The sequence below is a fragment of the Sphaerulina musiva genome (genome assembly GCF_000320565.1).
Source record: "Sphaerulina musiva SO2202 unplaced genomic scaffold SEPMUscaffold_6, whole genome shotgun sequence".
In the NCBI taxonomy this organism is placed as follows: domain Eukaryota; kingdom Fungi; phylum Ascomycota; class Dothideomycetes; order Mycosphaerellales; family Mycosphaerellaceae; genus Sphaerulina; species Sphaerulina musiva.
Window position 1 is genome coordinate 506,288 of NW_016017388.1, and position 19,274 is coordinate 525,561.

At 52.3% G+C, this 19,274-nt stretch overlaps 9 protein-coding genes across 9 annotated transcripts; 3 read left to right on the plus strand and 6 right to left on the minus strand.

Annotated features, from left to right (window-relative positions):
* Positions 1-80: 80 nt before the first annotated feature.
* On the minus strand, positions 81-933 carry SEPMUDRAFT_117758 (uncharacterized protein; the record flags this gene model as incomplete). The annotated part of the gene is made up of 2 exons (XM_016901370.1): positions 81-796; positions 900-933. 2 exons carry the CDS (start codon positions 931-933, stop codon positions 81-83), a joined length of 750 nt encoding a protein of 249 aa, XP_016759910.1.
* Positions 934-3,423: 2,490 nt separating this feature from the next.
* SEPMUDRAFT_149669 (uncharacterized protein) lies at positions 3,424-5,877 on the plus strand. Its single transcript, XM_016905698.1, has one exon. The coding sequence runs from the start codon at positions 4,524-4,526 to the stop codon at positions 5,628-5,630; it is 1,107 nt and encodes a 368-aa protein (XP_016759911.1). The 5' UTR covers positions 3,424-4,523; the 3' UTR covers positions 5,631-5,877.
* A 758-nt stretch (positions 5,878-6,635) lies between these two features.
* Positions 6,636-8,836, minus strand: SEPMUDRAFT_164175 (uncharacterized protein; the record flags this gene model as incomplete). Its single annotated transcript, XM_016908101.1, has 3 exons — positions 6,636-7,221; positions 7,372-8,611; positions 8,795-8,836. 3 exons carry the CDS (start codon positions 8,834-8,836, stop codon positions 6,704-6,706), a joined length of 1,800 nt encoding a protein of 599 aa, XP_016759912.1. The 3' UTR covers positions 6,636-6,703.
* Positions 8,837-9,158: 322 nt separating this feature from the next.
* SEPMUDRAFT_12104 (histone-fold-containing protein) lies at positions 9,159-9,983 on the minus strand (the record flags this gene model as incomplete). The annotated part of the gene is made up of 2 exons (XM_016901660.1): positions 9,159-9,221; positions 9,672-9,983. Coding segments are annotated over 2 exons (375 nt in total), but the record flags the coding sequence as incomplete, so codon positions are not given.
* Positions 9,984-10,697: 714 nt separating this feature from the next.
* Positions 10,698-14,252, minus strand: SEPMUDRAFT_149670 (ARM repeat-containing protein). Its single transcript, XM_016905699.1, has 2 exons — positions 12,121-14,252; positions 10,698-12,071 (listed from the first exon to the last, which is right to left on the minus strand). The coding sequence occupies exons 1-2, from the start codon at positions 14,230-14,232 to the stop codon at positions 10,863-10,865; spliced, it is 3,321 nt and encodes a 1,106-aa protein (XP_016759914.1). The 5' UTR covers positions 14,233-14,252; the 3' UTR covers positions 10,698-10,862.
* Positions 14,253-14,447: 195 nt separating this feature from the next.
* On the plus strand, positions 14,448-15,762 carry SEPMUDRAFT_87030 (cysteine synthase). The gene is made up of 2 exons (XM_016910432.1): positions 14,448-14,651; positions 14,716-15,762. The coding sequence occupies exons 1-2, from the start codon at positions 14,486-14,488 to the stop codon at positions 15,711-15,713; spliced, it is 1,164 nt and encodes a 387-aa protein (XP_016759915.1). The 5' UTR covers positions 14,448-14,485; the 3' UTR covers positions 15,714-15,762.
* Positions 15,763-15,898: 136 nt separating this feature from the next.
* SEPMUDRAFT_149671 (uncharacterized protein) lies at positions 15,899-16,383 on the minus strand. Its single transcript, XM_016905700.1, has one exon. The coding sequence runs from the start codon at positions 16,302-16,304 to the stop codon at positions 16,050-16,052; it is 255 nt and encodes an 84-aa protein (XP_016759916.1). The 5' UTR covers positions 16,305-16,383; the 3' UTR covers positions 15,899-16,049.
* Positions 16,384-16,950: 567 nt separating this feature from the next.
* Positions 16,951-17,700, minus strand: SEPMUDRAFT_149672 (ribosome biogenesis protein Nop10). The gene is made up of 3 exons (XM_016905701.1): positions 17,518-17,700; positions 17,411-17,460; positions 16,951-17,359 (listed from the first exon to the last, which is right to left on the minus strand). The coding sequence occupies exons 1-3, from the start codon at positions 17,640-17,642 to the stop codon at positions 17,334-17,336; spliced, it is 201 nt and encodes a 66-aa protein (XP_016759917.1). The 5' UTR covers positions 17,643-17,700; the 3' UTR covers positions 16,951-17,333.
* Positions 17,701-17,880: 180 nt separating this feature from the next.
* SEPMUDRAFT_149673 (uncharacterized protein) lies at positions 17,881-18,793 on the plus strand. Its single transcript, XM_016905702.1, has 2 exons — positions 17,881-18,061; positions 18,133-18,793. Exons 1-2 carry the CDS (start codon positions 17,902-17,904, stop codon positions 18,324-18,326), a joined length of 354 nt encoding a protein of 117 aa, XP_016759918.1. The 5' UTR covers positions 17,881-17,901; the 3' UTR covers positions 18,327-18,793.
* The last annotated feature ends 481 nt before the right edge of the window (positions 18,794-19,274 follow it).

Below are 19,274 nucleotides of genomic sequence, written 5' to 3' on the forward strand. Positions count from 1 at the left end.
CCTTTTCCTTTTCCTTTTCCTTTTCCTTTTCCTTTTCCTTTTCCTTTTCCTTTTCCTTTTTCCCTTTCCCCCATCCTCTTTCACAAATGCTCCAACAAAGCCACTCGATCCTGTCGATCCCTCAAAAACACACAACAAGGATAACTCTCCAACAGAGTCCCCCACGCAAACACTCTCGGCCGCTCCAACAATCTCGTGAGTAACTCGTGCACCCACGTATGCGTCGAATAATGCGCAAAACCAGACTCAGCCTCAGAAGAAGAAGAAGAAGATGATGATGATGATGACGACGGACCATCGACTTCAAAAGAAATAGTCCTACGACGCAAATATGTCATCGCAGCTAAATGTTCGAGTAACGTAGAAGTTTCCACTCGTCGTTTGTCTCCGAGGTAGCGGGATTCCATACGTAAGGCGTTTAAGACTTGGTGGTCGAAAATGTTTTGGATGGGGCGGTGAGAGGGTCGTTGGTGACAGGAGGGAGAGGGGGGCGAGGAGAAGGCAGAGGAGGAGGAGGGTGATCGGTTGGTGCGGAAATGGATTGTGACTTGGCGTAGTTGCTTGCGGTGGCGAGTGAGCATGGAATGGAGCCATTTGACGGGCAAGAGCATGGAAGTTTGAGGGGTGATGATGCGGAAGTGGGATTTGGAGTAGAAGGATTTGCTGGCTTCGTTGCGGGTTTGTTTGCAGGTGTGGAGGAGACCTGGGATGTAGACGCCTTGGTGCAGGTCTGTGTCGACGATGACTTCTTCTTCGTCGGCGAGAACTTCTTCGTAGATGAGATCGCGTAGCTCGCCTGTGTTTTTTTTTGTCATCTGGGAGTTAGTTTATGTGCATCTGTAGGTCAGGTACCCTATTCTAGGTACATATCGGTTGTGCGCTTTGTACATGACACTCACGGGGCAGCCGGTCGAGGAATGTGCAGCTTGTCATGGCGGCTCTCGTCAGGATACTAAGGTATGCTCTGTCACGCAGTACCTAGGTTACTAAGGTAGTGATATTTTGAAAAGAGTACAGCAAGGAGGTAGGAAGACACTGACAACAAATCACCCAACACACGACGACTGTAGAGAGGAGGATTTCATCTTGCCAGCCAGAGACGTGTCACCAGTCTGCCTTGGATGCGGCAGTCCCGGCTTCTGCTCAAATACCTCAGGTACCGTACCTCTATGCTCTATGGAAGCCTGCCGCAAGACTCCACTGTACCGTTTGCATGAAGATCTCTCTCTCTACTCGGCACAGGCAGGACTTGCCCCCCGCCCAACGAAACGGGCAGAGATAGAGAGAGAGAGAGAGACGTGTCCAATAAAATACAGAATGCGTCCTGGACTTCTCACGCCGCTCGCCTCTGAACAGCAAAGCCTCTTCCACGAGGCAAGACATGCACAGTCACGGGCTCAATGGACGCAATTCCACATCTCACGCCGCCTCCACTAAGTGAGATAACCAGCCTCGCTCGCTCGCTCTTCTCGAAACGGCCGTGGTCTCAAGCCCGGTTTCGGGCGGGTGGTGCAAGTCTTGTGCTTCCATTCCTCCCGGCGCCTCCACGTACGCCCGCGAGGAGTCTTGGAATAATCGAAATGGAGAGTGGACACCGGGCCCGTGGAGCAGACGACACTGCGTGTGGAGGATAAAGGTAGCAAGCAAGCAAGTAGGTACTTTACCTGTATGGGGAACTCGGTTGACAGCAGACGCGTAATAAGGTACCTCCCAGCTGCTTGTTTTTTCTTCTTTTTGCTGCTCGTACAGCACACAAGTGATGTCACGATATCGACACGCGCACCCGACCTACATGTGAGTTGTGAGTATACTACTAATGTATATGTAAGTCAAGTATGCTGTGCCCAGGCACATTCCCGAGGATTCGTAATGGCAGATTCCCTTTGCAGTGGTAGTCGGGAATCCCGACAACGGGGAGGAGAAATTCGCTGCGAGGCAACGTTAAGTCGTTGACCGTCACTCGTCCTGCATGCATACTACTTACCTTGGGCACACTAAGAGATACCTACCTACTGTAGTAGAACCTCCCGTCCCCCCTTCCTACAGCCATCTCGTACGACGACGCGCTACAAATGGAAAATCAGAAAAAGGAGCTGTTTTGGGAAACCAGCACGGCCGCGAGTTTTTCTAAATTTAACCCGACCTGTCCAAAAAAAAACCCCTCCTCGCACTAGTACGTACTACAGTAGTATACCTCCGTACATGTATATAGTTTTTCTTCCATGTCACGAATACCTATGTATGTCATCCTGGTCCTATCCGTATTCTGAATACTGAAAACCTACATTTTTATATCCATGATGGCCACGAGGTTCTCGTGCAGCAGCCGAAGGGAGGGACTCCACTATACCCTCCGCCGCTCGCATTAGTACGAGATAAGTAAAAAGGCTCGTGGTCTTTGTATTCGGCCAGGTGCATATGCTGTGCTGATAGCAAAAGTCCCGTGGCGGTCACAAAAACACGTTTTCTTTTGCGGCTGATAGATAGGTGTTTTACCTCCGAGGTATGTACCCTTTCTTGTTTGAGCTCAGACCTGCACATGCAAGAGAGAGAGAGCTGTTTTACCGTATCGAGTAGCGAGGCATTGAGTTTTTACCTGCGCAGGCGCAGGTGGGAGCTAAATCGACAACAACGTGTACTGCGAGGTAGTTGGTAGCATTTGTAGCTCTTGGAAGGAGAACTAGCTCATGCGGCTAGAAATGGTGTATCTTGGGAGACTATCCTCGAGGCATGTGATATTAGTCCCTGCAACTGAGATACTACGGAGGTATTATGTGAAGAGGCTTTGGCAAGTATTATGGACACCCGCGTGTTGGGGCATCAAGGTGAGGTTGTTGAGAGAGAGAGAGAGAGAGAGAGCACGCATAGCCTTCTCGCGCTGGTGATCGGCGATATTGGGAGGAAAAACATGCTTTTCATCATACATCCGTCGCCCACGCCTATCGGCCCGCCATTCCATCTCATCATGTTCGAGAAGCATGGCGAGTGTGACGTGACGGAGCAGCCACCGGCCACGTTTTTTATTATTATATACCCAGCGGGCCTTGAGATGCCGCTATGGCGACGATGATTGTATCACACAAGTTTCGCCAACCATTCATCAATCCATCCCACCCGCACCTCAGTCCAGCTGGCGGTGGTGTTGCAACGCTACCGTGGGTCCGTGGGCGATGCGCATGGATGGGCTTCTCGCTCCTCCCATTGGATCGGGTGACGTCTGCACGATTCTCGTCTCTTTGCTCCCGTCCGTGCCATTGAATTGAAAGGTTGTTATATTTATTGCATCCTTCATGAAGGTAGTTAGCGTGGTAGGAGGCAGACCGTATAGGTATAGGCACAAATGGCACATGTGCAAGGTCCGAGCTATAAAGGCTATAAGGCCATGGCCACTCCTCCACTCCTCCTACTGGCTACTGGCAGAGCGTCAGGATACATACCTGGCCGTCGATCATTGTTTATTTTCGTTCTACGACTGCTTCGGCAACCAACTCCCTTAAACCCTTTGCAGTATTGATGGTGGTGGTGGTGGTGGTGAGCGGGCCAGCAGCGCTCATTATTGGAGAGGAGCCACGGCCGTGCATTGGGACAGGCTCATCAGAGGCTCATCAAGAGGCGGGCTCAGCCACGTTGGGCGGGGTCCACCATTTGCCGCCCGCGGAGGAGACAGAGACCGTGTGCCGGGGCAAGCGACGAGGCGTGTACGAACGAACGAACGATTGATTCCTTATAATAGGTAATCATCACACGCAAGGGGACAGACTACACTTTAGTCCCATTTCGAGTGTGACCTACCCGACCTTACTTTTAAGTCTTATTATACTAGGTGCTAAGGTACCTGACCTACCTAGCCGGTGACTTAACTAGCTCTCCGTTTTGCGAAAGTCGCGCAACGAGAAGAGAAAATCTGATTCTGCCCACACCTCACCCACAATCCCACATCCACATACCGACGGTACAGCTGCCACCACCTCCCGGCTCCCAGCACAAAGGACGGACGCGAAGCACAAAGAAGGGCTACCCCCCCAAGAGCAGCACATCGGAAGCACAACGCCCGGCAATCTGACCACCTTATCTGTACCCGCCGCCGAACCCTGTCGCCATTGTTATCTACCTCCTACTCCTCCTAGTACGACCTGCCTACTACTACACTACTACAGACTACAGTACTACCTTGCCTTACTATACAATCACAATACGACCTCCGCGCGCGCCTCATTCACTTCAGACTTTACTACCTTACCTGACCTCCCTTACCGACCTGACCTACCTTACCTAGGTAGTAGGTACCTACATTATATTGTCTCCCCACGCCCACCGGACCACCACACATTGTTGTCTCCTACGGGATCCGCCGTGGGAACATCCCCGCTGTGTGACATCGCTGGGCTGGCAACACGAGCAGCGGCTTCGCGAGGACGGGACCGACCCTGACCGCAAAGGTACCTGACCTACCTTACATACCGACACTTGTGCCCACTGCCCACTGTCCGTCCTCCACACCACTCCTCACACACTGGACACCCATGGCGCAAGTGATGAACGTGCATCGGAAGCCGCTACCTTCCCGTCGAGATTACTCGAATGCACCTGCACCTGCCCAACAACATGTACGCGCCAGGACAAATTCTAGCGGGGTAATGCCCATATACACCTCCTCCTCCTCCTCCCACTCACCACCGCTGCCGACCTCCTCCTCCACCGCCTACACCATGACACACCAGCAGCCGCCCTCTCACTATGCCGGCCAGCAACGGCGAACCCTCTCCAATGCCACCTCGTCGACATCGTCGAGCCACAATAACCTCACCCGAGCCCCCACGAATTCCAATTACAGTACCGCCGCCAGCGTACGCCGCTCCACCTCTTCGCGCAGCAACTCATCCGTGTCACCCACCTCGTACGTCGCCTTGATGCGGAAGCAGAAGGCGACAGTATGGTGTGATCGAGCCCAGCACGAAGATCCGCGCATACTGGTCGCCCAAAAGCAGGCGCGGATGAGAGCCGCCGCCGAAGTGGCAGGTGGCCAGAACTATCTGTCCGCCTCACGGACGAGCACGAATAGTACTGGCATGGTGGGTGGTGTCCGGAGCAAGATCCGCCATCATGGCGCTCCCAAAGCGAGCACGTATAAGACTGCAATGGTGGCGGGAGCAGGCGTACCGATGCGCTTGTCGGCGTCGGAAGTGGACGATGGCAACCACAGTGACGAGGAGACGTCGGGTCCTCGTTATCATGTTCGGCACGGTAGTGGGAGAAGCAACGGCAGCGGAAGTGCACGAAGGGCCCACAGCAATCTCAACCCGAACTACAGCAATGGCAACACGCCACCCGGTGCCAGTCCGGTGGACCGTATCGGCGAAGAACCGACCCCCACGCCGCCGCGAGAAGGCTCGATACAAGGAGACGACTACTTCAACCGGACGGGTGGTGGTGACGGAGATAGCGGCAGCAGCGAGGAGAAGTTTGGGGATATTGGCGGGCTGCCCGCAAGAAAAATCACTGCAGAAGAACAAATACGGAAGCAGCAGAGCAATGCCGACGATCTCAGGCGGAGGGGCAGTGTCGACGAGCGGACCATGACCATGAGTGGACCACGCTTGTTCGTCGCTAATCCCGACTTGAGTGATTGATCGTGGTGGTGACAGCAGGAGCAGGACAAATGGTATGCGCGTGTGAAGGCGCCACAGAACAGAGTGCCATCACTGGCCAGGCGAGGCGAGGCTGAACAGGTGGCAGCGCCCGTCCCCACATGTTCGTTGCTACAGTATGGTGCCCCCCATGATGATTTTTAATTCATTACCATTTTTTGGGCTGTGTAGCGATTTCTTCCTTGGATACCACAACTTAGGGGATTTGATGGCATATTTTAGAAATGAGGTTGCAGGATTATTTTTGAGTTTCCTGCAGATTCTCTCTCCCTCTCCCTCTCTCTCCCTCCCTCCTTCCCTCCTTCTCTCTCTCTATGCAGGTAATGCACCTAGGTAGGTATGCTCTTCCCCTCTCTCTCTCTTTCTTGGCTACATACGACCCACTACTACTAAATCCCTTGGCGACATATAGTACACCTTAGGTACCTATAAGTAAATTATATCACCTAAAAAGTACCTAGGCACATACATGTAGGTACAACATAAGAGGTACCTATCTTCACAAATGTATACATGTTCCGTACATGTACCTCTGTACCTCTGTACCTCTGTATCTTTGCAGGAGGTAAGGTACGTACCTACCTCCTAGGTAATCTTCACATTGGCCAAGCCGACAAGATCCAATGCCAAGATTTACATGTCTTTTTTTTCTCTTGGGGAAATTTTAGTCTTTTGGTTCATACTGGTAGACTGGAAGATGATAGATCCGACGGATGCTGGGCCCTGGGAGTCTTTTTCTTTTTCTTTTCTTTTTTTTCTTTTTTTTTGTTTTCTTTTTTTCTTGCATGTGTTAGTAAGGTATTAGGTAGGAAGAAGGAAGGTCCTAAGGTAGGTAAGAAAGATACCTAAGATATCAGTGTTCAGTTTTCTATGACCTTTCATGAAAGGTACCTATGCATGAGAATTGAAAATTTTGTTGAAAATTATTGTTGCGTCGAGAGCTTTTTCGCCCCTTGAACCGTCGACTCGAATATGATATACTGGTAGGTACTGTTGTGTGAAGTTCTGTCAAAAGTCTACCTACTGCCTAGCTAGGTAGGTAAATACGCATAGTCTCAAGCTCTGCCTTCCGGGGTTTGAATCTGCCCAAGAGCTTCTCGCGTGACTTGCACAACCTTTCTGGCGCTTTCTCGCTCTCGGATATCCTCTTCTCTGACTGCAACACGACCTCCCTCGTTCACGACCTTCTGAAGTCTACTTTCCACGTCTGCGAGTACTCTTCTTCCGTTTTCTCGCACAGCGCCCGCAAATACTTCTCGTTCTTTGCCGTACACTTTCTGAAGTCTTCTTAATGCCCAGACCAAGCCCAAAGCAGCAATCGCACCACTCTCATACAATGCCACTCCTCCGGACGCCACCCATAACCACGCAGCCAGGGCACTCGAGCCGCCCATGGTGGACAGAGCAGCGAGCATGAACCGCTGAGCCTTGACATGCAAGGCGGGTACTGCTTCGTGAAGTATCTGTTCCCGAGCGAGGTTGACAGTCTGCGGCCATGGCGGATTGAAAAGTGCATTCAGGCCAGTTTCTTCTCGGATTTTAGAAAGCAAGGGCGGAAGTTGCATGAGTTCGGCTACCGTCTCAGGACGTCCGTTTTTGAATATGCCTTTCTGCGCAGCGTTATAATCTGCCATCTCCTGCTCCGTGCGCTCGTCCAGTAGTGTTTTCACCTCGGCAGCTGCCTCCGCTTTTGGCTTGCGATTGTCGCTCAGGTGTGAGATACCTCGCAGTTGCGCTTCTGTAGCGACGCCTGATTCTAGTAAGCGTCCCGAAAGAAAAGCAAGACTCTGCTCAGCTTCGACAAGCCAGCCTCGGCGAAGGACCTCCGCGGCTGAGATGGAAACCTCGTCAATGCGCCAAAACAGCCGCCACCAGGTCGTGCGTTTCCAGGCCGGTCCAAGAAAAGCTGTCGAGAGGTTTGTTTGCAGATCTTGATGTGCGTCTTTGCACCAGGTAGCGAGAGCCTCTTGTAGGATGATGCGCTTACTTTCCGGCACAGAGAGCGTTGAGCACCTCGCCCAAGAACTTGAATCTGCACTTTCCACCGCCGATTGTGTTTTCACCAAAAGCGAACCTAGCAGATCCCTCACAGCGGGTTTCAGTCCATCTCCCTTCTCGTCCACTTTTGTGCTGTTCGCGAGCCAGTTCGTGATGCTTCCCACTTTGCTCGCCTGCCACTCCTGACTGAACACTGCTCCATTGGCTCTATTTTCTCTGAATAGTCCCAGCGCATGCTCGGCTAGGCCCACATCCACCACGTCTCCATCTCGCTCGTTCTTTGGAATACCTTCTTCTTTCCGTAAAGGCAAAGAAAGCGCAGACTGTATCATGTGCCCATTCAGCAAGCCTTTCGGTAGTCTTCCGAGCTCCACAGCACCACTAACACCTTCCGTAACCACCACAGCTTTGTGGACCGGATATCTGACAAAGCCGACCCTCCCTCCAGCCCCAGGAATCGTCAACGCAGGTACCAGGATAGTAGCTTCCAGCTCATCAGACGCACGTTCTTCGCTGGCATTCAATCCTGTGACCAAAATCTCCACGCCTAATCTCTTGAGCAGCGGAGATGGAACTCTCAATTCTCTGACTCTCCCGTCTCTGCCACCACCCACAATACCCACATCTTGCACCATCTCCCCGTACTTGACCAGCACACTCCCCTCGACCCCATCTAAAAGCTCCCGCTCCCACTGTTCCACTCCGTCGCTCAGCGCGTCAGCCAATAACACCCTAACCAGTCTCCTCGCAGCCTGATTTCCATTTCCGCCAAGTCCGAGAAAAGCTATCCGTATTAAAGCGTCGGCAGACTCGAGAGAGCGGAGCGCGAGTTGTAGACGCGAGAGGTCGATGTAGCTAGAGGCCGAGCTCTCAAGGTGCAGGAGGCTTTGATAGAGGGCGTGAAGGTGTGGTGGGACGGATGTGGGCGCGTTGATGGCTGTGGAGGAGGCGAGAGACGCATAGTACTGTCGTCGGGCAGTAGTGTGAGTGCTCTGATGTGTCGTTTCTCGCTGTGCTCGGGGTTCAATGGCAGTGCTTCTGCTCCTGGTTGATTGCGGGCGTGATCGGGAATGGGCTGGTTGACGTTGGCGCTGTTGCACGCGATGACTGAAGAGGCATGTTGAGCAGATGTATGGCTCGCTCTGTACAAGGCGTGATGCGCGCGAGACGAGAGATGTTCGAGGAGGCATTGATTGTGTGGTGAGTATTGAGGCTGGAGAAGAGAACATGGAAGTGAGCTCGAAAGCTCGACGGCCGACTTGCCTGATTGGGCGAGCGATGAAGAATAAATCAATAAACACCTTCGAAGCAAAACGTTTTTTTACAATTATTGGGTATCATAATATTTAAAGTATCGCTGTTTGTTCTACCACAGCATAGAGTCTGGTCCTCCGATGTGATATCTGCTTATCTAAACAGTCTCTTGCCGCCCATACGACTCGCAGCTACATCACGGTTCTCCATCCCATACAGACTAATGCCCGTGAAGCCGACGCTGCCTCCACTTCTTGACTTCTTATATCGTCGAAGCGCCTCTCTGAGATGATCGGGCTGTAGAGGTCCCCGATCGCATTCCTCGATCATTTTCGAAAGTCCCCACGCGCCAGGCTGAACGATCCCGAAGTCGTCTGGCAGATCATCCTCGTCTTTCTTCTTGTGCTGCTCTGGCGTGCTCGTTACTTCCGTGGTCTGTGTTCCGTCGGACAGTCCGTTCGGCTGCGGAGGAGTAGAAGTAGCCTCTGGCAAGTCAGCAGCGACTTTGCTGCTAGGAGACTTCGGCTCTGTCTTGGGATCAGGGCTCTTTCTCTGTGCTGGTGTTGCAGAGTTGTCTTTCTCGTCCTTCTCAGCTGGCATGGTCTCGTCTGCCTTTTCTTCTCCCTCGACTTCCTCAGCTTCCTTAGCTTCCTTAGCTTCCTCGGCTTCCTCAGCTGCTTCCTTGTCCGGTTCCATATCTTTGTGCGCTGTCATGAGCTTCAGCCGTTTGTATGCCCCGTGCTGCTCTCCATCGGCCCTGTTCGGCTGCACAGCTAGCCATTCTGCTTGTACCTCTCTCGCGCTTTCAATCAACATGCCGGCGAACATTTTAGTGTAAGCGCCCACGACTGTTACAACATTCTGAGGCACGCTTTGTGACAAAGTGGCATTCACCAATCTTCTCACGTCCGCTGTTCTCAGCTTTACTTTGTTGTATGCATCATATCGGTCCTGGTGCTCTTTCGGCACTGCCTCCCGAAACATGTATTTGCGCTGGTTGTCGCGATCCAACTCAGCAGGATCCATTGTGAAAGCCTCACCACGTGCACCTAACCCATCATCATGGTCATCGTCGGAGTCCTCAGCGTCTTGTCCATCCTGCCCTGATCCGCCCGTGACTACAGAAGGTGCACCTGTGGTGCTGCGTCCGCCCTTTTTCCGGCCGCCTTCACCCCCCAGCACAGAGACGCTGCCTTTTCTTGAGGCAACTCCTCGATTTGACGGCCGTCCCCGACCCTTTTTGTCTCCTCTTTTACGTTTCAGTCCCCCATCGGCAGGTCCACTGATCGCGCTATGAATTTCGGAGTCCAGGTCGTCATCGTCGAGGTCGTCGCCATCGGGTGAGAAGCGTAGCTCCTTGTCCTCTGCAGCTTGATGCTGTGCTTCAAGGCTGTCAGATGGAGGGAAAGACGTCTGGCGCAAAGGATGCAATGACGCGGACGGAGGTGCCAGCGATGACTTTCGCGACTTGATTGGCAGCGCAAGTGAGAGCCCACCAGGTCGTTGGCGAGGTAGGGTAGCAGATGCTGGTCCTGGCGGCGAGCGCGCCGAGTTGGGTGGTGAAGCCATGTTGATGCGCTGATGTGGAAGTTGATGCGTTCCGACTTGCTTCACAAGTCGAAGGTCAAGCAGGGTAAGCGCGGCGCGGCGCGCATGTGAATGTGGGGCCGAAATCATCAAAGTGAATAATCATGCAGACCCCGTGATTGGAGGCCGAGCATCGTAGCGGACTTCACTGCGTAATGATCACACCTCACGTAGAAACACCCATTACGATCTAGCACGACTCAGGTCGATGTGGCTTCTCTACTACAATGCGTGGGGCCGTTAGGTACCTATATAAAAGGTCCTCGGGTATCTTCTCGTACAGTTCGTGCCAACATGAATATACACCCCCAAACGCCGGCACTTTGCACAAAAGATACGAGACCCTCAATCATGCAATCGCGCTCATCAGTCCTTTCATTCATCAACATCCATCATCTCACTATCCTCGTAATCCAATTGTAACCTTGTTCCCTCTGCGTCAGCTGGTCCCAACGTCAGTCCCGTCGTTGCACCTAGAGTAGCATCTTTCAGGTCTTGCTGAATTTGCGTGACATCCGAGTTTTGATCCTCTTCTTCTTCTTCTTCTTCTTCCTCCTCCTCCTCCTCTTGATCACCAACCTCAGTGGTATCGGCCACAGCAGGGGCCTGGGTCACATCTCCCACTTCAGTCTCATCTGCAACCTCGCTCTGGTCCGGCAATTCAGTGGTGTCCAGCACGGTATCTCCCCCACCTCGCTCGTCCGTCATGACATCGTGCATGAGCTTGAGAAGAGCGGTCTGTAATTTGGTCAGAATGTTCTTGCTGGTAGCGTCAGTGGCCACTTTCGTGTCGATTGCTTCTTGTAACAACTCGAGAACGCTCTTTAGCCTTTCGCCGTCGCAGCCGCCAGCAGGGAGGTGCAACTTGTTGAGCATACTGAAAAGAATCTTCTTCTCGTCCTTGCTAAGCTGGGACGTGACAAGTCGATCCAGAATGCTTTCAGCCAGAATAAAATGTGTCTCTCCAGCACCACTCTTGACAGAACTGTCCCCAACTGCGTCTGAAAAGCCAAAAATTTTACGCGGATCAGTCCAGTCGAGGAGCATATTGGTAATTTGCGTCATGGACACCATCTGGTCAGAACTAGCAGCGGCCACATCTTCGTCGTCATCATCCTCAAATGCTTTCCGAAGCGTCTGAAGCTTGCTGATCGCTCCAGTCGTAATCTCCGCCATATGGACGGCGTTCTCGGCGCGAGAGTGGCAGTACACTGGGAAGAAATAACTCAAGCTTTGACGAAGCTGAGCATTTGCAATGCTGTCAGGATCGAAGTATGTGACGACGAGCTGCTTGAGAAGGTCGGTATCTGTAACAAGTCGGGACAGCATAGCTTTGGACAAAGCGGTGGCGCCTGTGGACTGCACTTCTGGATCGCCAGACTTCAGGGAAGATTTGAAGACTTTCAACAGAGGCTTCATAGCTTCATTCCTTTCTTCCTCGCCATTGACAGGCGCGGCCGGCGCAAGCAAAGTTGGATGCACGATGAGGATATCAGTAATGATTTGTAGTGCAATGGTCTGCAGTGCTGGGTGGCCCTTCGTGAAACAGTGGATGAACAACGTCAAGTTCTCTTCCGCCAGGTTCTGCATGTCGTTAGCGTTTGTCGTTCAAATGAATACGAATTGGACTTACCTTCCCGAGCAGGCAGCATAACCCCAAACAAATGAGGCCTCGCTCTCTGATAGGAGCCTCTTTACTTCTCACGGCTGGCACAACCAGAGTGTTCAGCATGGTCACGAGGTGCACATTCTCCTCCAGGTCACCTTGTATGTTCTGCAGCATGCACAACGCAACATGCAGACACTTCATATTGACCATAATCTCGCGTACAGCCCTATCCTCATCAGCTTCGAGATCCTCTTCGGCCTGCTTCTTCTTGTTGGCTTTCTTCTGTGCCACCGTCAGAGTATCGCCATCTTCCCCATCAAATTGTTCAGTGGCGGAATGGAAGCTGTCTGCGGTACTGTCGGCATCGGCATCGTCCTCGCCCATGATGGTATCATGAACTTCGGCAATGGCTTCGAGCACAACGCTGCAAAACTCCCGCTCGTCTTTGGCATCTTCACCGCAAACAAGGCGAAGCACTTCGACGACAAGTCTTGTCACTTCCTCCGGCAGATCTGGTTGAGCAAGTGCACTTCTCATCAAGACAAAGATCTTGCGGCGACCAACCTCATCGCTATAGTCAAAGGTAAGCGCCATGTGCAGCATCTGCTCAACAATGAACTCGCAGTGTGCCAGCTCGCTGTCGTCGGCATCCTCGTCTTCCTCTGTCGCCGATGCGATTGTGGCCTGAACGAGCTTCTCAATTTCGCGTTCAAGCAGAAAGCCGAATTTCGTGACTTCCGGCAATTTTTCTTCGGCTAAATCGGCCAGCGTTCGTGGGCCGACGTGCTCCGTCGTCGTTCGGCAGTACTCGTTGAATGTGCGCGCCACGAACGCGAGCTCTGGTGAAAGATCATCCCAGAAGCTATCGGGGAACGAGACATAGTCGAGATAGTCCGGTCGTCCCTTCCAAAACTCGTCCATTGCTATGAGAGCGATACCGCCCTCGCCTCCGCTGTTTACCACGTCAATCCGCTCCAGCAACTCGAGTAAGGCATCTAGGGACGGCACTGCTTCCTTGCCCTTTTGTGCTTCAACGTCCTCGTCCCCTTCAGCTGCTTGTGCTGCGGGCAAAGCTGCGCAGTCCTCAATCCATCGTTCGCAAAACAGTCGTGCTGTGGCTTTGCGGACGTTTTCGTCGCGATCTCGCAACCCCCATCTAAGCAGCTTCTCACGATGTGTCAGGCTCAAGTGCCTAAAATCTCCTAGAGCAGGTAGCAAGCGCCCATACAACGCTTTTCGTGTGGTAGCGTCGGCGTCTCTTGCTCGCTCCAGAAGAAACGGCAATACCTCTTTCGTAAGTGGCAGATTGAGTAACAAGTTTCGCCGGACTTCCGCAGAAGGGTCATTTTGTAGCACGTTTAACAGCTTGTTCAGCACAGTCTTCCCGCCCAGGTCTTCGTCCGAGTCCGAATCCTGGTCATCTTCGTCCTCTTCCACCTCTGCTGCGAGTCTGCCAAGACCATAAACAGCCTGAAGCCTGACTGAAGCCTCTTTGTCGTGTATTCGCTTCAGCAGCTCCTGGCGTAGTTGGTGAAATAGGCTGTCGTCCAAAGTGTCCAGGCTGTTAATGATGTGGCTGGTTATTTGTGTCGCCCGATATCGAATTTCCTTAGCTTTTGTCTTCATGGCCATCATTGTAGTCTTCAGGATCTCAGTGGCAAGCCTGCTCGTTGGCGTCTCTGGTAACACACCCTCCTCCAGGTCCTCATCCGCCTGCGCGATCTCGTTGTCCTTGCTCGCTGCGACACTTAAGAAAGTGCCTAGAAATCGCACAACACGATCTCCGACGGGCTCAGACTTCTTGACTGGCAGAATCCGGATCACGCATCGCTTCACCTCACGGTTGAAGTCCTCCTCGTCAAAGTCCTCGCTCTGCCTGCCCTTCTTGCCGCTCACTGGCTCGTAGCAACATGCTTCCTGGACTTTTCGGAGTGATATAATGGCCTTTCGATGTCCGGCCGTTGACTTTTGCGCGTCTGCAAATACGGTACACACTGCGCGTCGCAGGGAACTGTCATCGCCTTCGTCCGGTATTTCGGTTGTAGGCGAGCCGTTTCGCATTGAACGTGTGGATGTCTTCGAGGAGACCGTGCGGCGCGATGAACGCGCGCCTCCGCTGGCGACTCGTCCGGGCATCGTATTGAGTGTGGTGTTTGATATGTAGCTTCCTGTAAGCCGAAGTCGTAGGAGGTAGGAGTTTGTTTACCCCGGATGGTAAACAATGCGACGGCCGACGGGCACTCGCGTCGGGTAGAACCCATTCTAGCGGGGGTTGGGCGGGATGACGAGCTTTTGACTTTCCGTTGTACAGCTCGCTAAGGTGGAGGTACAGACAGTTCACTCTCAAATTCGCCATCCGCGGCTGTTTCTGTCTTGCGCCGCTCTTATCATGTTTGCGCGGACGGCCATCAGGGCTGCGACGAAGCCAGTAGCTTTCAGAACAGTACGTACGGCAGTCACGATAGCGCCATCCGTGTCAGAAGTGCACGCCATGAATCCGCACGGCCTCGATATCTCGAAGGCGCAAGGCGTTGCAAAGAATGGCCTGGTTTCTGGTAGGTCAATACAAGATTCAGCAAACACCCATGCGGAAGCTGAGACTGATATATAGCTCCTCAGCAATCGGCAATACCCCTCTTATCCGACTGAACAAAATATCCGAGCAGACAGGATGCGAAGTACTGGGCAAGGCAGAGTTCCAGAATCCAGGCGGCTCTGTCAAAGACCGGGCAGCATTGTTCGTGGTCAAGGACGCTGAAGAGAAGGGACTGCTCAAGCCCGGTGGCACAGTGGTGGAGGGTACGGCTGGAAACACTGGCATTGGACTAGCACATGTCTGCCGGTCGAAAGGATACAAGCTAGTCATCTACATGCCAAACACACAATCACAGGGCAAGATTGACCTATTGAGACTTCTCGGCGCCGAAGTCTACCCTGTGCCTGCAGTCGCATTCGACAACCCCGAAAATTACAATCATCAAGCGAAGAGACATGCCGAACGACTGGACAATGCCGTCTGGACGAACCAGTTTGATAATACCGCCAATCGACAGGCGCACATTGAGACTACTGGACCTGAGATCTGGGCGCAGACGGACGGCAAGATTGATGCCTTCACTTGCGCCTCAGGGACTGCTGGTACAATTGCAGGCTGCACCCGCTACCTCAAGACCGTTTCCGAAGGACGCGTGAAGTGCTACATTGCTGATCCTCCTGGATCTGTCCTCTACACCTATGTCTCTTCGGGCGGTAAGCTCGTCGACCGCACTGGCTCTTCCATCACGGAAGGCATTGGTCAAGGCCGTGTCACGGATAACCTGAAGCCAGACATCGACCTTCTGGATGGAGCTCTGCATATTCCCGATGAGAAGAGTATTGAGATGGTGTACCGATGCTTGGACGAGGAAGGACTATATCTAGGCGCGTCATCTGCATTGAACGTGGCAGCAGCGAGAGATCTCGCGGAGAAGCTCGGGCCTGGCAACACTGTCGTGACTATCCTCTGTGATGGCGCTTACAGATATGCCGACAGGCTGTTCAGCAAAAAGTGGTTAGAGACCAAGAAGCTTACTGACGCTGTTCCCGAGCATTTGAGAAAATACATCGTATTAGAGTAAGCATGTATGAAATACAGCTCTTCTGCGTATCTTGCAACCTGCACCTGTGCTGAATGAAGTAACGTACGCAAATCAGAACGTCGTACGCGCTACTTGACTTGCTCCTTCAGATGTTCCATATTGCGTATGTATTTCGCGAGTTGGATAAAGCTGCAGGGACCCAGACACCTTTGTACCAACCATCCCCTATCTTCGCCGCTGGTGGTAAATTAGCCCGGAAAACTGATTCTGAGATCCATCCGCATCTCGACTCTTCCTTCTTTCTTCTCCAGGGCCATACTTGGTTATTCCACGCAAACGTCCAGCCTGATGACTCTTTTTACCACCAACCCAGCTCTATCCAATGAAAGTGAAATTAGTTCGAGCCTTGATTCCCATGTCCTTGAAGAACGCCTTCGCCTTCTGAGCCTGCTCCGCACCAAACGCGTCCAGCTTCCCTGCAAGACTCAACACGTCCCGGAGGGAATGCATTCTACTCAGTACGTGAACGGTGGTCTTGAGCTTCGACTTCCTATATCCGTAGCGTCTGAATTTGCGCAAGAACCATGCCCATTCTTCAACTGCCCTCCCGCTCTCCCACGGCATGTACATCACGAGCTTCAATCTCGAGATCAACAAATGGTTCCTGGGGGTTGTCTGGCGTAACCACCGTGTTACCTCGATGGTCTGTCTTTCGAAATCTTCTTGAAGTTCGGAGTTTCCGCGAGGGGATCCAGTGATGTGAATGTTGAACTTGTTGCTGAGATAGAACAGTCCCAGGCTCTCGGCGCGAATTTGCTTGCAGACTTTTGTGAGAGCTGGTTGCGTGGCTGTTGGGCCTGATTTACCGTCGTCGTCATCGTCGTGGTTAGTGACAGAGCTGGAACAGACCTTGAGCGCCGTGCTCGATGTGACGACCAGTCTGTATATTTCGTTGCGCATCTCAGCGGGGAGTTTGTTGAGGAGCGAATTTTCCATCTTGACAAGCCTCTGTGAAAGTTTCAAGCAATGCTTGTATGTCACCTTTTCCAGTTGTTGCGGACCTTGCTGACCCGTACCGTACCCTTGACAAGTTCCTTTTACTGAGCTTGAGCCAAATAGCAGTATATATTCGACACCACAATCAAAGCTTTGTCAAATATTTCTCGGGATCTTCAAGATTTGCCAAGTCAAACGACCGCTTCGTCGATGCTGTCGCCCAGTGGATGTCTCGTCGAGGTCTGTGAGACAGTGGCGGAATAGAGGTAGAATATGTCTGCTGGAAGTCGTTTGATTGGAGTTTGTGTTGAAAGTGCCTGAACAAGTGAGTAACACGCTGATCGTGATGTCTCATACATAAGTGAGCAGTGAAGTGAGCTGAGACAGTGAATGCCAAAAGAATGCTGCATTCAGCCAGCATACCTCAGATAGAACATTTCCGAATAGGTAGGTGCGATCAAGTACCACCCACGTGGCGATCAACATTCCGACGTCAAAGGGACGAAAATCTCGAAAAGGTGTCCCATTGTCTTCCATCTCTTCTATCAGTAAGATGATCACTTCCTGCCAGCAAAACAATCACCCAGCTCATCTTCTACATCCCCCAAAACACGCCCTCAAACGCCTCGCTAAGCCCATATGTATTTCTTTCCGGAAGATGATTTACTGTCCAAGCACCACCTTATCCTCTACGCAGCACGTTAGTCCGATCCATGTAAATGCAGCCATGCGCAACCTACTCTGCTGGGTCAACAGCAGACCGTATCTCTTCTTCAAAGTGACTCTGTGTCTGCGCAACCATCAGTCTCGTTTTCCACCAACCTATACAGTCGAACATATGCCATACCGCGAATACTTGTCATCAGGCGAGAACCTGGCCGGATGTGCAGATTTGGTGACTTCGCTGCCGACGACCTTCTTCAAAGTATAGACGCGCTTGCCTTCGGAGTCGAGGGTGTACATGAGATGCATGGTGGGCGGTGTTTTGAGCGGCTGTGGCGGTGGTGGTGATGGGTTCCGTGGGTTGTGCTGGTAGATATCGCGAAGTGATGAAGCTGTCGAAGCTTTTCTTTCAATCTTTGGAGAGCCTGCTGTCTTGGCATTTTGCCGCTCCTACTTTCCTCCGATGTTGACACCTTAGGTTGCCGATATGAACAAGTAGACAAGTGACTTGGGCAGGTCCATTCCCGTCCTCACCATTCGCAAACACACCACACGAGCTCTACGCAAGATGCAATTCCAAGCAATCGTTGGAGCGCTGCTGCTCCTCATCAGTCCTGCCATGGCTCAATTCTTCAACTTCGGCAACATGTTCGGACAGCAACAACAACAGCAAGAGCCACAGAACATGGGCAGCGATAGCCAGTGGTACCAGCAGAACTACGACGGCGGTATGCTGCTTTCCGAACGGCAACTTCTTGCGACCATATCTCAAACTGTACTCTAACGTGAAATCTCATAGCACGCTGCGACAAATACCTCTGCCCGCACACCCTCTCCTGCGTGCATTTTCCCCACCATTGTCCTTGCGCGTTTCCTAAGACCGAGGACAAAGTCGAGTTTGGCGAAGGCAGCATGGCCTGTGTGAGCAAGGGTGGCTTCAAAGCTGGAGAAGCGCAAAGAAAGATCGAGCTGGCGAGGAAAGGGCTGCTTTGAAAACGATACCTTATGGTACAGCCGTGCATTATAATCAGTTGTTACGATACCCAGGACGAGACGAATAGAGCTTTGCGAGGCACCTTTGACATGAACTTGGAGTCTGGCGATGAGGCAGATGAGGTGATTAGGCTGTGGATATTGGTTCCTTGATCTCGAGCTTGATCGAGACAAGATCACGAAAGCACTGATAGATCACTACAGGAATGCGACTGAGATCATCTCTGCTCTGGTCGAGCGCCTTCACTGTGAGTATATATAACTCTCGGGCGGAACCATCACCTGTCTCGTGACTTGGACCATCGGACTGTTGGGCAAGGCAGGAGTGAACCCGGATTGAGATCATCGTAAGCAAAAGAGAAAAGACAGTTATGTGCGGGGACGGACAGTGTTCGCAGGAAAGGGGTACCTTCTATTGTGAAGTGCGTAGTCGACGTGTTCTGTACATTCAGCAGTTGGTTTGGATGCCCGTGATGTCCACGAACACGCTGCCTGGCACTTCAGAATGCCGTGGCAAATGTTAGTGATACCTGACTCGTTAGCCTCTGACCTCGAGACTACCTTCAGTGGTGGAAGCCGTAGACTGCTCCAGACGATGAAAATTGCAAGTCTGCAATGGAGAGTAGGTGGCAGTGAATGTCGTACACCTCCACGGCGTGAAGGTATTACCTTGGTCTTCTATGAAACTGCTGCCATGCTCCAGATGCAGCAGTTTCGGCTCGTCTTTGCTGTCGTGGTCCTTCTACCGATACGGCCAGCACAGCTACCCGCAACAGCGAGGAGACACAAGTGGACACGAGGCTCACGCGACCAAAGATGTGGCATCAAGCAGTGGATCTGCCAAGATACGAACTCTAGCGTGCTGAAGTTTCTGAACCACACGACATGCTTCCCCAACTCTCCCCCATGTTCTGATGTCCTACCCAGTCCAGGCCCAATTCACATATT

What these genes read in the sequence shown, in the direction of transcription:
- SEPMUDRAFT_149669 (XM_016905698.1), top strand. Translation starts at nt 4,524, where the DNA reads ATGGCGCAAGTGATGAACGTGCATCGGAAGCCGCTACCTTCCCGTCGA.
- SEPMUDRAFT_149670 (XM_016905699.1), bottom strand. Translation starts at nt 14,232, where the DNA reads ATGCCCGGACGAGTCGCCAGCGGAGGCGCGCGTTCATCGCGCCGCACG. An exon ending in TATGCTGCCTGCTCGGGAAG is followed by an intron (nt 12,072 to 12,120) that starts GTAAGTCCAATT and finishes AACGACATGCAG; the next exon opens with AACCTGGCGGAAGAGAACTT.
- SEPMUDRAFT_87030 (XM_016910432.1), top strand. Translation starts at nt 14,486, where the DNA reads ATGTTTGCGCGGACGGCCATCAGGGCTGCGACGAAGCCAGTAGCTTTC. An exon ending in AAAGAATGGCCTGGTTTCTG is followed by an intron (nt 14,652 to 14,715) that starts GTAGGTCAATAC and finishes ATAGCTCCTCAG; the next exon opens with CAATCGGCAATACCCCTCTT.
- SEPMUDRAFT_149671 (XM_016905700.1), bottom strand. Translation starts at nt 16,304, where the DNA reads ATGTACATGCCGTGGGAGAGCGGGAGGGCAGTTGAAGAATGGGCATGG.
- SEPMUDRAFT_149672 (XM_016905701.1), bottom strand. Translation starts at nt 17,642, where the DNA reads ATGCATCTCATGTACACCCTCGACTCCGAAGGCAAGCGCGTCTATACT. An exon ending in CCTGATGACAAGTATTCGCG is followed by an intron (nt 17,461 to 17,517) that starts GTATGGCATATG and finishes ATGGTTGCGCAG; the next exon opens with ACACAGAGTCACTTTGAAGA. An exon ending in TCTGCTGTTGACCCAGCAGA is followed by an intron (nt 17,360 to 17,410) that starts GTAGGTTGCGCA and finishes CGTGCTGCGTAG; the next exon opens with AGGATAAGGTGGTGCTTGGA.
- SEPMUDRAFT_149673 (XM_016905702.1), top strand. Translation starts at nt 17,902, where the DNA reads ATGCAATTCCAAGCAATCGTTGGAGCGCTGCTGCTCCTCATCAGTCCT. An exon ending in CCAGCAGAACTACGACGGCG is followed by an intron (nt 18,062 to 18,132) that starts GTATGCTGCTTT and finishes GAAATCTCATAG; the next exon opens with CACGCTGCGACAAATACCTC.